Consider the following 15,967-nt stretch of genomic DNA (forward strand, 5'->3'; position numbering starts at 1 on the left):
TGTTGCACTAAGGACAGAGTTACATGAGAATTAAGGGGAGGAGGTAATATGTGTCCAAGGAAGGAAAACCCAGAAATGTAAAGTAATAACAATAGCTACCATTTGAAAAAAACTTGAAAAGTAATAGGTATCTACATATATTGTAACTGAATCGCTTTGCTATACACCTGAAACTAACATAACATCATAAGTCAACTACACTCCAATATAAAATTTAAAAAGTTAAAAAAATAAGAATAGCTACTATTTACAAAGTATTTATTGTATATGCCAGGCCCAAACTAAGCACTTTAGATACTTTAGCTAATTACTGCAAAAACTCTAGTCTGTAAATAATACTTCCCATCTTACCAGTAAGGAAGAAGAATCTCAAAGAAGTTAAATAACTTTAATGTGCTATGTATCACAGAGCTATGCAGTGGTGATGATAAGAAAGAAGACTAGTATCCTGACAAAGAGCATGGATTTTAGACTCAGACAAGATTTTTATACTGATCATTTAGTATTTACTTCATATTTTTTCATTTTTCTTTGTTGTTGAAATTACTTTTTACTTTTTATAGTTTCTTTTTTACTGTTTATTAAGTCAGAGTTGACATGCTGAGCTGGATATTCTTTTTTTTTTTTTGGACAGAGACACGTGGCATATAGGATCTTAGTTCCCTCGACCAAGGATCGAACCCGTGCCCCCTGCAATGGCAGCATAGTCTTAACCACTAGACCACCGGGGAAGTTCCTATAATTTCTTCTTAAATGTGATTCATGTTTTCTTTTCAAACATTTAGCTTCTTGAAACTGCTCTTCCTCACTCAGTAGGGCAAAAGAGCAGTAAGCATATAAACTTAGGTATCCAAGTTAACCTCACACTACGCAAGTAGGATGATTACTGATGTAATCAGAATTTTGTAAATAAAGTCCTATTTTGATTAAAAAATATAATAAGGGTTAAGATTTGGAGATTACCCTTTAATTGGAGAAAAGAGTGTGATTTAGGAACAGATACCAAGACAGGCAGTTATGGAAATCTTACACAGCCTGTAAGTAACATGGGAAATCCTATCTTCACATAATTACCCAGGTGTCCATAAAACAACATAATTACCGCTTTATCTCTTAGAACACAATACATTTGTTCAGTTTTCATTGTCTTTTATCCTTGTTGATTTATATTACTAATAAATGTAATATTTTATAGTATAACAACCAGCTTACTATTCATATATAAGATATAGGAGGTAGATATAAAATTTAGATTTTTTCCTTCATAGTCCAGTGTGGCACAAATTACATATCTATCTACACACATACATTTATGAATACACACACATGTATTTACATGCATACCTATATTCATGCATTTCAAAAATGTGTAGACAAGTGATAAATACTTAAAGAGCAAGACTAAAAAGAAATGTTTCCACATTATCATCAGATATAAGATTTTCTCTGAGTTGATACTTCATGCATTAATAAAACCACAGGAGGGCAAAACTAGTGTGGTTTAATCCTCAAAGTCTTCATTTCTCTACAGCTGCTCAATACTACCAATAATAATTGTTATCACTATAACTTATCTTCATTAGAAAGTGAATAATTTTTAAATTCCATTTTAGAGGAAAAGCAAAGTTTACTGGCTGTATGGGGGTGGGTCTGTGTGCTAAGTCACTTCAGTCTCACCTGACTCTTTGCAGCCCAGTGGACCATAGCCCATCAGTCTCCTCTGTCCATGGGATTCTCCAGGCACAGATCCTCGTGTGGGTTGTCAGGCCCATCTTCAGGGGATCTTCCCGACCCAGGGATTAAACCCAGGTCTCCTGTATTACAGGCAGACTCTTTACTGTCTGAGCCACCAGGGGAATATAAAATATACAGTTATTAAAATTGTTTCATTTGAGGTCTTCGTGGGCAAGAAAATTGGTAGACTTTTTAAATATCAGGGTTCGTTTTGTTAGCCTCATATGCAAAAGACAATAGCTCTGGAACTCTCCTCTTCCCACTTAACTCAAAATTCAAAATCTCTTTGGAACTGAGACCACTCTTGTAATTCCTTTGTATACTATATAGTTCTTGGTGCTTAATAAATATTTCATAAATTGAGCTCTCAAGGTAATTATTGTTCCTTAATTTATATCAACTTATACTTAAAAATTCTTAGATTTTCTGATGTATGATGAGATTAGTATAGTAATTGCTATATTCTATTTTCCATCCAAATGTAGACTGTTTGGAATCTGCCTTATCTAAGTATTAAAAATATCAAAACTCTTTAAAATTATGTGATTTAATCATCTTAATGTACTTTATGAAATTAAGCAATCACCTCACAGAATACCTGACATTTACACAATTTAGACATACCTACTACTAAATGTCTTGCTTTTATATGGCTCAGGATTCACTTAGTGATGTTGTTTTTTAAAATATTGGATGAATATGTCTGCCAGAACATTCATTAAGGATAGAACAAAATTTCAAGATGACTCATATCCAGATGTGCAGTTCAAATAACCAATTACTTTTCTTCTATATTTAGGGGCGTAGCTCCCCAAAAGGTTCAGTTAAAAACTGAATGCACTATTTTTTGCATATACTAAATATTAGTCTTCAAGAAAGGCAACTACAGATTAACATTATTCACTGAATAAAGTCAATTACTTTAAAAAGTAATTTGTGTTTCAGACATTGACACTTACTAACATATCTTGCAAAAGAACTAAATGTCCAGCAACAGAGTTATTTATGAAACATGCCCATAAATTCTAATTTTTTAGTATAATTTGATTATTTACATATTGGATCATTGCTCAGAGACCACACAGTCTAGAGCAGCAAGTAAAAGGAAAACAATTTTTAAAAAAAATTTTGATCCATAAACAGGAAAACTAGAGAATTTAGACTATAGAATTTAGAAGGGATTACTTGAGTTGATTATACTCTAATTAGCAAAGCCAAATAATTATGACTTTCTCCTTTGATTTTGTTTTGTACATCCACTGATTAATTCAAGAAACTTATACATTATTACCAAGAGAATGGGCTAAAAAATCTTAAGTGAGGTCTACACATAGGAATCTAAATCATGAAAAAACTTTTATTTCAGATCCTGAAATAGCCCAATCCATTGTTAACCTCATACTTTAAGTCACAATGACCAGTCTGTGATAGTTGGAACTCAAGATGATTCCTACGTCTTCCTAGTTCTTAACAGTAAAGTTCTGACTAATACCCAAAGGGCAAACATTCCTTCATCTGACACAGTTAGAACCAGTAAATGGTCAAGTGATAGAAAAAGCAGTTTATTTTTAACTCAAAAATTCATCACTGATCTTTTGATATAGGACCAAGGACTTTTCTTTGAGTTATGCAAATTGGAATTCTAATTTACTTTCCTGTTTAAGCCACACTGAGGATACATCATCTGAGATTTCCAATTTCAGCTTTCTCATTTTGGAGAAATAAATAGGCATTTGCAAAACAATCTAAATTCGGGTTCTTTCTCCATTGTCACTATAGATCCCTGCTCCCCTTGCTAATGATCTATTCAGTTATCTCTTTACATATAATTCAACAACTCCCATTGTGTCACTTAATCTTTGTGAATCTTTTCAACACATTCAGGTTCAGTTTCACAGGAATGATTCTTTCACATTCAATATGTCTTATTTATCATAATGTTAAATAAATCACATAATTCTGTAGATAATAATATATCATGGGAAGAAGCTAGTTTGAGGCCAAACCAAGACCTCTTGGTAAGTATAAAACTCACTGGAGGGAACTGCTGAGTATGCATGGGTGTCACCCAGCAGGTTTATGTAAGGGAGCACAGGAAAAAAATGTGTACTCCTATGAGATATACCAGACTCATTGCATCTGAATCCTTTGAGCAGTTTTAAAAATGCCTCAGCTTATTCTTGTACATATTCAATTTGATAAACACTGCTGCCATATTATAGGAGTACTTGCAAATATTTAACATGAAGGGGAAAACTGCAATATAGTAGAACAGCAATTTGCAGTGTAATTCCAAGAGAACCCTGTGGAAATACACTCTCCCTTCCCATCACTAACATAGTAGATACTGAGTTGTGGTTTCAAGTTTTTTTAATTAAAAACAAATCTTTCTGGTATCAGAATTCTTTCCTATAAGTGGGAAATTCCTTATAATGAGCTTGGTGGAAAGTAGGGCTTAGGTCTTCCACAGGTGACTGAATCTAGGTATTTTCTTCCTAGAGTACAGGCACATGACCTAAGTTCAGCCAGTTGGATGAGCTCTCCCAGGACTTCTATCTGAAAGAAGTGAAGCAAAGATGGAACAGCTCAAGATTATTCATGCTACTTGTGGATCAAGATTCTGGCAATGGCAGAGCAAATGTTAAGAGAGCAAATTTGCAGTGATTGTGAAGTATTCTTAAGGAAGTGGTGGCAGTGGGAGTATCTGAAATGTATATGTCCTAAATATGCTGCTAGAGAAGAATCTTGATGGTGCTCTATGATACTCAGCTTCCCTTGGTTACTGTCTCATTCTCAATGTTTTTCTATAAGCCATTACATTTACATGTAGTAATACATTTATGTATGTCAAAAATGTATCAAAAATGTATGTTTTTTCTCAAATTAGATATAAGTAACTTTGGTATAACCAAATGTACACCTTCTTTGAGTTAGGTACCTGGGGACCCTCTTCAACCCTTTGACACCCATGCCTGAGAACACAGGTGAATGCATATTCTTTTTGAATTCCCAAAGCAAAGAACTGAAATTTCTACTATTTATTCACAATCTAAATTTTTTTAATGGTCAATTTCAACATAAACAATAGGAATTTGCCTGTCTGGTACTCGTATTTTGAAAAATTTAATAGTATTTAAAAATCAGATCATTTTATTTTTTAAACATTTTCATAGAAAATTGTATTGGGATCCATTTATTTACTGGTAGAAACACAGCATTCCTATTTCCTTAGGCTAGACAGAAGGCAATGGCCACCGACTCCAGTATTCTTGCCTGGAAAATCCCATGGACAGAGGAGCCTGGTAGGCTGCAGTCCATGGGGTTGCAAAGAGTCAGACACGACTGAGCGACTTTCACTTTTCACCTTCATGCATTGGAGAAGGAAATGGCAACCCACTCCAGTGTTCTTGCCTGGAGAATCCCAGCGACAGCAGAGCCTGGTGGGCTGCCGTCTATGGGGTCGCACAGAGTCGGACACGACTGAAGTGACTTAGCAGCAGCAGCAGCAGCAATAATATAGATAGTAATACAAAAATAAATTGTGAGCAAATTTACATAGCTAAGGAACAGAGTTCCTTTAAAATGTTATTTTTTGTTACACTTTGAAAGTGGATGTTTAATAACATGTGTAACAATTCTATAAAATGTGAAAGGTAATCTTTCAAGTGTTTATGACTAATTTTACACTAGTATATTTCTTCATTAAATACTTTCAACATCTGTGGTCAACATTCAGAGCTTCAGTAGATCAGTTATTCTACTTGGTCTTTATTTTTTTCTTCTAGCTAAAATTTAGCAAACATTTAATGTTCTATTGACTTTTTAAGTTTTCAAATCATACTGAATAATGTGCTTTCTATTCAAGAGGAATAATGCATTTTTTACTTTAATACAGTCTATTTTAAATGTCAACTGAATGAATTATCTAAATCTTTTCAGTCAAATAAAATTGTATCTATAGTTATAAAGGAATATATGGTCTATTTTTAATAGCTATATAATCAATAAGATTATTTAGGATGCATTTGATTGGAGGCTAATTACTTTAAATATTGTAGTGGTTTTTGCCATACATTGACATGAATCAGCCATGGGTGTACATGTATCCCCCATCTTGAACCTCCTTCCTGCCTCCCTCCCCACACCATCCCTCAGGGTTATCCCAGTGCACTGGCCCTGAGCACCCTGTCTCATGCATCAAACCTGGACTGGCGATCTGTTTCACATATGATAATATACATGTTTCAATGCTATTCTCTCAAATCATCCCACCCTCACCTTCTCCCACAGAGTCCAAAAGTCTGTCTTTACATCTGTGTCTCTTTTTCTGTCTCACATATAGGGTCATTGTTACCATCTTTCTAAATTCCATATATATGCATTAATATACTGTATTGGTGTTTTTCTTTCTGACTTACTTCACTCTGTATAATAGGCTCCAGTTTCATCCACCTCATTAGAACTGATTCAAACGCATTCTTTTTTATAACTGAGTAATATTCCATCATGTATATGTACCACTATCCATTTGTCTGCCAATGGAAATCTAGGTTGCTTCCATGTCCTGGCTATTATAAACAGTGCTGCAATGAACATTGGGGTACATGTGTCTCTTTCAATTCTGGTTTCCTTGGTGTGTATGTCCAGCAGTGGGATTGCTGGGTCATATGGCAGTTCTATTTCCAGTTTTTAAAGGAATCTCCACACTGTTCTCCATAGTGGCTATACTAGTTTGCATTCCACCACCAGTGTAAGAGGTTTCCCTTTTCTCCGCACCCTCTCCAGCATTTATTATTTGTAGACTTTTAGATAGGAGCCATTCTGACTGGCATGAGATGGTACCTCATTGTGGTTTTGATTTGCGTTTCTCTGATAATGAATGATGTTGACCATTTTTTCATGTATTTGTTAGCCATCTGTATGTCTTCTTTGGTGAAATGTCTGTTTAGTTCTTTGGCCCACTTTTTGATTGTAGACCCCACCTCTTGTTGGAAAGAACTACAGTTATATTTTGAAGTGGCCTGCATACAAGGAGAATAACTATAGCCATTTTTGCAAACAAACAATCTACCACACATGTGTTTCTGCCTCAGTTGTCTGCAAAGTGAATTTATGCCTTGACAGTATCAACAATGGTCTTAATTCTCACTGATGCTTTTGCTAGTATCAGTTCAGTTCAGTCGCTCAGTCGTGTCCGACTCTTTGCGACTCCATGAATCACAGCACGCCAGGCGTCCTTGTCCATCACCATCTCCCCAAGTTCACTCAAACTCACGTCCATCGAGTCAGTGATGCCATCCAGCCATCTCATCCTCGGTCGTCCCCTTTTCCTTCTGCTCCCAATCCCTCCCAGCATCAGAGTCTTTTCCAATGAGTCAGATCTTCCCATGAGGTGGCCAAAGTACTGGAGTTTCAGCTATAGCATCATTCCTTCCAAAGAAATCCCAGGGTTGATCTCCTTTAGAATGGACTGGTTGGATCTCCTTGCGGTCCAAGGGACTCTCAAGAGTCTTCTTCAACACCACAGTTCAAAAGCATCGATTCTTTGGTGCTCAGCTTTCTTCACAGTCCAACTCTCACATCCATACATGACCACTGGAAAAACTATAGCCTTGACTAAACGGACCTTTGTTGGCAAAGTAATGTCTCTGCTTTTCAATATGTTATCTAGGTTGGTCATAAGTTTTCTTCCAAGGAGTAAGCGTCTTTTAATTTCATAGCTGCAGTCTAGACCATATTTAAATTTAACTGAATGGACATTTGTACTATAAATAGTATAGCCAGGTATTCTGTGACTTTTCATGGATAGAGTATCCAAAACACATAATATTTTCTAATGTTGATATAAATACAATAATCCACTGTTAACTATGGAGTACTACTCGTATAATCCCTAAAAAGAGTGAGCAACAGTTGTGAGGTACTGAACTGACCTTTTCTTTCTGCATTCCACATGCATACCCAGTCAATTTTAAAAGACATGACTTATTATTTAGTGTGATTTCATTTAGGACTTTCTCAACATGGGTCTAATGAATATTAATTCACATTTAGAATGGGTGGCATCCTTTCCACATTTATGAATATAAAAGGAACATTTAAAAGAGAGTCATCATTTCCATCATTAATTTGCTAATTTACACACGAGGAAATGACTCTTGAAGACTTTAGATGCCTTTGTTTCAAAATTCATTTTCTTCAGTTTTCCTTTGCTTTAGCTGAGTGGAAAAGATTTGTCAGTTGAGTAAAGATGCTTCATCTCCTTCACTGATGCTGCTGGGAGTTATTAATTAGGTTTCTGAGTTTGGCACTGCTCTTTCCTGGTCACCGTGATGTGTCATTGAAACAGACCCATTAAAATGAGTGATGTGTGTTGTAATTTCATTAGTGTCATCAATAATGTATTACACTTCCCTTTTAGTAGTCTCTTTGTGTTGTGTGTGGGTCAGGATGACTGTATGAATTACATTTATAAGATCCAAATTGTTACAGATGAGAGAAGATAGGCATGAGGGTGGAATTAATGTTATTTTAAACATGATAACTACTAAAATGATTTCAATTAAGTAATATTTTAATTAGGTCTGATGTCTCTACATGCCATACTGAAATGCATGTTATGTGTATGCAAATAGGACGGTGATTTATTGAATTAATAACACAGTCCATTCTTTCTGCCAGGAAACTTATGAATTGAACTAAAGCAGGTGTAAGAGCAGGAATGGTTCAATAAGGCATGTAATTCCTTGTGGTTATAAAGAACCCACTCTTGACATTGAAACTCTTCAAGGGTATTTGCTCACTTTCTTTCCACTCTCTTTTCCTATAAGACGTGTGCCTTTTGACTGGCTATTGGTTAATTCCAAGTCTTTCCTAATCTGAAAAATATGATTCTATACATGAGGGGGAAAAACATATTTGGATATTCTGATGCACATTGTTGACATCTTTTAACTCTATTTAACTGAGGTTCAGTTTTGGTCATATAATATGAGAATATAAAGACCTTTCGGCTTAGAAGCTTCCATATCAAACATTGATCTAATTGAAATGTTTTCAAAGGTAAGAATAATTTACATACTAAAAAACATGGTACAGTAGCAGTTTTGCTCCCCAGGGGTACTTAACAAATGAATGAATATATAAGAAATTTCTCAGAATTAACAAGTATATAGACACAGATATGGATGGGCTTTGTGTTTTTTTGTCTTCCATTCAAATAATACAACTAAAATAATATTATGATATTTTGGGGGAAAAGGTTTACAAATACTGAACTTTATTTTCAGTTAGCAGGAAGCTAAATGGTTTTTAGTATGCAAAAGAGAAATAGTAAAAAGATAAGCTGCTTCTGAAGATCAATAGGTGAAATTATCCTTCTCATGAAAGTTTAAAGAAGGTATTTTTGTTTTCCTCAGTTTGTTTTTAAGGTAAAGCAATCTATCCAGGTAAAAAATAAATAAATTCTACTATAATAAAGATCAACTGCCTTAAGTCAGCAGCTACCCTGAATGAAGTTTCCCTCTTAAACTATGATGAAAGAATACTAGTCACTTATCTTCAACCAGAATTTAAGCATCTGTGGTTTTAAGCTGATTTGTATCCAATTTGGGTCGAAATGGATATGAGTGTTTATCTTACATAATAGCTTACCACAGCGTACTACTTGAATCATGTAGCATATGGAAAGTGTGTTTAGCTCCTTGTAGAAATTTCACAAACCAAAAAGGACCCATTTCTATGCACATGGCTTGTTTACAGTCATTATAAAACTATTACTGAGTTGCTTACAAGTTAGGAAAAAGCAAATGTTGGCACATTGCAGATTCCATTGCATTGGTCTTTAAGAATTATATGTATTGCTTTCCAGTTTTTTAAAAAACCACAGTGATTGTATGTGTTGTGCTTAGACCTAAACATTTTTTCTAGGATGTATTTTTATTCTTCCACATTCTCTCTCTTCTCAATATTTTATACTAGTTATGGCTGAAGTTTTATGTAAATATATTAGAGATTGTGCTCATGCTTAAATGAACTGTCATTGAGGGATTAATCCTATAACCTTTATGAGCATGTTTTATTAATATCTTATCATTAAACTGAATATTAATAACATTTAACATTTAATAACCATAGAATGTGTATTTAGGAATATATTTCATGCTAGTGGGCTTTGAATATGTGGAATAGTCACTATAATAGCCCCCAAATCATTAAACATATTTCCCATAATGTATTAATTGCAATGCTACAACTCATTTAAAGGGCAGCTCTGAATAACAATGATTACAATATCTTCGTCAGCATGCTGGATAGTATACCCTCAAGGAATGGAAGTATTTGATACAGCTTTTGAAAATATTTTTGCACTCTTAATTCTGGAAATATATTTGCCATTAAATGATTTATAATTAAACATGAAACTAATAAAGTAGAGGAAGAGAATTCAAAACTATGAATATTAATGAGATGATAAAATTTTTTCTTATACTAACTTAGTAACCCTTAGTAGTAAAGTAGTATAAGTTGTCTACAATGAATACTTTTTAAAATGATTAACTAAAATATATTTTAAACTACTTTTATTCTCAAAATACTAAACCAATTATTATCTATCAATCTATCTAAATGGTTTACTGTGAATTTAAAAATGTTTGATAGGTATCCTGACACTAAAACCCACTTCTTTTTTTATGGCAATTAAGGATTATGTTAACATGAAAATGTGATTTGTGTATAGCCTCTGTCATGTAGGAGAATACATATGACTGTAGCAGTCTCATCTTCATCTGGGAAAATTCCATGGTTATATCAAGGTTCCTCTATATTAGCAGGGTTTTTTTTGCCACCTCCCCACCAATTTAATAATAGAAAACTAATATTTAGGGAAACCTCCTTTAGGTGTTTTCCTAATTTTCATTATTTTGTCAGTTTTATATAGTAAAAACCTTAACACATAAAACACATGTATACATATGTCTATGTATATACATATTCTTATGTGATTATTTTAACACAGCACAATGGCTTCTTCTGAAAAGTTCTTTAATTTTATGAAGTTTGTGGAAATAGCAAGATGGAAATCTTGTTTCAAGGAATATTCTTGTAAACTGAATCCACATTTTTAGCTCATAGCTAAAGCATTGCTCATGACCAATTTGCCTCTCCATCTGGAAGATGTTTTTTTCCCTCCCATATCTAGAGAGAATATATGTTCCTTAATACAAAGTTTTATGACTACAAATTTCCTTAATACAAAGTGGTATCATCTGCATACCTCTGAAATGCAGATGATACTACTCCAATGGCAGAAAGTGAAGAGGAACTAAAGAGCCTCTTGATGAGGGGAAAGAGAGAGTGAAAGAGTCAACTCTTCCCATCAGGTGGCCAAAGTATTGGAGTCTCAGCGTCAGCATCAGTCCTTCCAATGAATATTCAGGACTGATTTCCTTTAAACTGACTAGTTTGATCCTCTTGCAGTCCAAGGGGCTCTCAAGAATCTTCTCCAACACCACAGTTCAAAAGCATCAATTCTTCAGTGCTCAGCTTTCTTTATAGTTCAACTCTCATATCCATACATGACTACTGGAAAAACCATCTTTGACTAGACAGACCTTTGCTGGCAAAGTAATGTCTCTGTTTTTTAATATGCTGTCTAGGTTGGTCTTGATAAAGTAACATATGTAGACTTGATAAAGTAACATATTTCTCAACTCAAACATGTAAAGCAATGATATCATAATCTATCCTTGAAAATATTGGGATCAGGGCAAATATTGGGCAAAATATTGCCCAATAACAGAGACAAAAAGACATGGAAAAGATGGAAGAGTGAGTATCTTCAAAGACCAGTTGGATACTTAGGAAAAGAGATAACTTGCAGGGTTCTGTCATGAGTGATTAAGCAGATTTCAATGTCCATTCACCACCAGAGTACAGGAGAATGCAAAATAACCTAACTGATGTAATTTACACTGACATTACAGGCTTCATTAGTAGTGGAGTCTTGATCGGCTAGGAAACAATGATCCAGAATTTATTTAAAACTGAGGTTAGTGCTAGTGAGTGAAAGTCACTCAGTCATGTCTGACTCTTTGTGACCCCATGGACTATACAGTCCATGGAATTCTCCAGGCCAGAATACTGGAGTGGGTAGCCTTTCCCTTCTCCAGGGGATCTTCCCAACCTAGGGATTGAACCCAGGTCTCCTATATTGCAGGAGGATTCTTTACCTGCTGAGCCACAAGGGACACCCAAGAATACTGGAGTGAGTAGCCTATTCCTTCTCCATTAAGTCAGTACTAGAGATAATTATAATTAAATAAATCTTATGCTGTGGCCCTTGCTCCATCTTCTCAAACTTATCTATACATCCTTGCTCCATTTGATCAATCATGTCTGACTCTTTGCAACCCCACAGACTGTAGTCCACCTGGCTTCTCTGACCGTGGAATTTCTCAGGCAAGAATACTAGAGTGGGTTGCCATTTCCTCCCCCAGGGGGTCTTTCTGACCCAGGGATTGAACCTGCATCCCTTGTGTCTCCTTCACTGGCAGGTGGATTCTTTACCACTAGCGTCACTGACATCTTTGTTCACTTCTCATCTCTGGGTTTTGTACTACAACCAAAGTAACTATACCAAAATAAAGTCAAATAATCTTTCTTTCTTTCTTAAAAGCTTTCATTAGCTTCCTACTGCCCATAAGAAAAAGTATAAACTTACCTTGATACGGAAGGCCTGGTATGATGTGGCCAATGGCTTGCTCTCCCAATTCTTCTCTAGCTGCCCACCCTGGCCTTGTGCTCTGATCATACAGCAGCACTGGCCCTGATCCACTAATAGTAAGCTGTTTTATAAATCCATACCTCTGAATATGCTAATTCCTCCTGCATAGGGTGTTTTATCCACCTTCTAGCTTATTTCCTTTCTTTTGCCCTTATAGCTGGTAGTTCCCGTCATCCTTCAAGATGAAATATTCTCCGTGATAAACTTTGCCAGTGGCAAACCTTCATCTGTTATCACTAGACTTTACGTTTCTAGCATGACAATTAATGACCTTATTTTAATTATTTATATATTTGCCTCTCTTATTAGAGCATGGAATTTCAGCTAGCTCAGATAGTTTGGGTTGGAAATAAGTCAAATGATGCAATAATCCATTCCTTTCTACCAAAATGCATCTCTTTCTACTTATCAACTAATAAAAGGAATCTCTTTAGACTTGCCTAAGGCCAAATACCTCTTTCTCAGATATTTGGATAAATTTCAGAGCACCATCATATTACATACTCTACACTTATGAGAAGATATTCTAAATGTCAAACACATACAAAGAAAGAGAACAGGATAATGAATACATTACCCAATTCAACAGTTATTAGCTAATGGTCAATCTTATTCTACCTGTGATGTCCATAGCTCCACTCTCCTTTTTTCCTTCCAAATATTTAGAAGCAAATTTTAAATATAGTAACTTTTCATTCACAAATATTACTGTATGTATTTCTAGAAGTTAAGAACACTTTGAAAATATACTGATAATACCCTTATCATACCTAAAATATTGTTTCTTAATAGTAACATATCCTTAATTAGTATTCAATTTTATACTACTTCTCATTTTTAAAACTGTTTGAATAAAGACCTGGAAAATCTGTACTTTACTACATAGGTTGATGTTTCTTTTAATCTAAAGCAGCAGCTTTCAACTAGGTGTACTTTTGCCTTGTAAGGGACAATTTTGGCAGTCTGGAGACATTTTTGGTTTGTACAACAGCTATGAACTGAATGTTTGTATTCTCCCAATATAAAGACATGCATTAAAACCCTAACCTCAATGGGACTATATTTTGAGATGGGCCTTTGGGGAGTAATTCAGCTTAGGTTCGGTTATACAGGTGAGGCCCTCATTATGGGATTAAAGCCCTTACCAAAAGAAGAGAAGACATGGGATCCCTCTGTGTGCATGCAATAGGCCATGGAAGAATATACTAGGAAGAGACCCCTCACTGACAATCTGTTTATACTGGCATGCTGATCTTGGGATTAGCTTTCAGAACTGTGAAAAATAAATGCTTATTGTTTAAGCCACCCAGTCGATGGTATTCTGGTATAGTAGTTCAAACTGACTGGGACAACTACAGGAGGGGTGTTACTGGTACCCATTGGGTAGAGGTCAGGGATACTGCTAAGTATCCTTCAATGTACAGGACCACTGCCACAATAAAGAATTATCTACCTCAGCCCCCGCCCCCAACAAATGTCAATAGTGGAAGGCTGAGAAACCCTGGTCTAGCAGCTCCTCTGTCACACATTTCTTGTTATAATTTGGTCATTGAGTAAACTGGGCCATTTGTCCTACAGAATTTCTCACAGTATTTTGCTGATGACACACTGCAGTATTATTTTTATATTTTCTGTCCCTTGTGTTTATGAACAATTAGATTTAAAAGCTTCATCAGATTCAGTGTTGTTGTTTTTTTTTCCGTTTTTCTTTTTTAGCAAAAAATAGTTTATTTCATTGATCGTATTGTGTACTTCCATCAGGAGGTACATACTGTCTACTTCTATATCTCTCATCACTAGAGGGAACTTTTGATGATCAATGTCTAAATCCATTCATTAAATAGTGGCCTCAAAATGATAATATTGTATTCTTATAATTATTTCATTTATTTAAAACATCACTGTTTCTTGAAAATATTTTTTACAATGTTTGATACAAAATAGCATGGTGCCTAAAACATTTACTCATTCTGTTATTTGTTTCTTTTTTTTTCTTTGTTTGTTTGTTTTGTTTTGTTTTGTTTTGTTTTCAGAAATATCCTGTACCACCTTGATGGGAAGACAAGCCAGTTTTCAATACTCCTGGAGGCTTGGGAACACTGCAAGTCACTTGCATCAAATGAGACCTTTCAAGAAGCCCTGTCAGAGGTGTTGAACAGCATTAATGCAGCTCAGGTTTACTTCAAAGCAGGACTTGATGTGTTCGAGAGTGTCTTAGTTGGAAAGAACTGAGAAAACTCTCAGCATTTTAAAAAGTTTGTTTACAATTCCTCAAGCAAAAGCTCTAATCTCACCAGATTTTCTGACATGGAAGACTTTTTCCCCTCAATAGCTTTTTATATAAGTATAAAGCTATTCTTCCTTTGTATTTTTTGATGTACCTGTAAAAAGAGCATTTTGCACATTTAATATTTTTCTTATATCTAGATTTCTGATTATGTAAAAGCAAGCTATTGAAAATAATACTTAAGATTTATCTATTAAAAAGAAATCTGCTGTGTTTATATATATATATATATATATATGAAATATTTGGGGAAAAAAATTTCCAAGAAGTTCTGGACAATCTTTGTTCCTATGGATAAAACATGTAGAAATAGAAATTATTCCCTATGTTAGAGCTTTAATAACCTACCTTCTGTAATAGAAATGGACAGTTGATATGGTTTCAGATTAACTTTTACTATCAAATATTCAATATGAACAACAAGTATTCTGACTGAGTGATTGGTTGATGAAAACCACTTTGAATGTGTCTATTTTATGAAATGAAGTGCCTGTTTATAACACAACTAGATGTAGTAATACACTGGTTATGAAAATGTATTTTTTTAAGTATTAATTAAAAAAAAAAAAAGAGCCATAAAAATTCCAGGGGAAAATCGCAAGGTAGCTGCACAGAGCAATTTAATTGTAAGTTTTTTTTCCTAACCACTTATAAGGTGACTAGCTTTGAAACCCCTCATTTGTATCAGTTGATTTTGTAAAAATTTCAGGAGTGATGTATGTCTTATGAGGGAGAAAATATGTATTTCTTCCTGTGTTGTTTCTGTTGGAAGCACTGAAATAGAGCTACTCTAAAAGGAAAGCATCTCACTTTGCTCCTCATTCATGTATCTTTTCTGAAACTCCTTGCGGAAAGGCAGTTTTCTCAGAATACCATATAATTTCCACAGGAAAGTAGCAAAGTTTCTCTTTGAAAACCCAAAATATCTTAAAAAGTATCAAATTGTTATTTCTGCCACTAACAAAAAGGACTTCTGATGAATGAAATAGTTGTTTTGATCAACAAAAAAGCTCCTTAATTCTATGAAAAAACTTTTTTTCTCTTCTCTATCCTTACTTGTGATTGAGATGACAACACATAATATATTCATGCTTCTACTTTTAGGCAGAAAATACTGTATTACTTTAAGGGTGTATCTTTCCCATGCTTCAGTTCTTCTC

At 34.7% G+C, this 15,967-nt stretch overlaps 1 protein-coding gene across 2 annotated transcripts in view; it reads left to right on the forward strand.

Annotated features, from left to right (window-relative positions):
- The window catches only part of NAALADL2 (N-acetylated alpha-linked acidic dipeptidase like 2), a 1,592,461-nt gene extending 1,576,850 nt beyond the window's left edge, over positions 1-15,611 (forward strand). For both annotated transcript variants that reach the window (XM_040249092.1, XM_040249084.1), the window contains one exon: positions 14,554-15,611. In XM_040249092.1, the coding sequence (XP_040105026.1) occupies positions 14,554-14,752 (199 nt within the window). In that variant the 3' untranslated portion in view covers positions 14,753-15,611. The remainder of the gene's footprint in view (positions 1-14,553) is intronic.
- Positions 15,612-15,967: the final 356 nt, after the last annotated feature.

Source organism: Oryx dammah, unplaced genomic scaffold (genome assembly GCF_014754425.2).
Source record: "Oryx dammah isolate SB20612 unplaced genomic scaffold, SCBI_Odam_1.1 HiC_scaffold_2, whole genome shotgun sequence".
NCBI lineage: Eukaryota > Metazoa > Chordata > Mammalia > Artiodactyla > Bovidae > Oryx > Oryx dammah.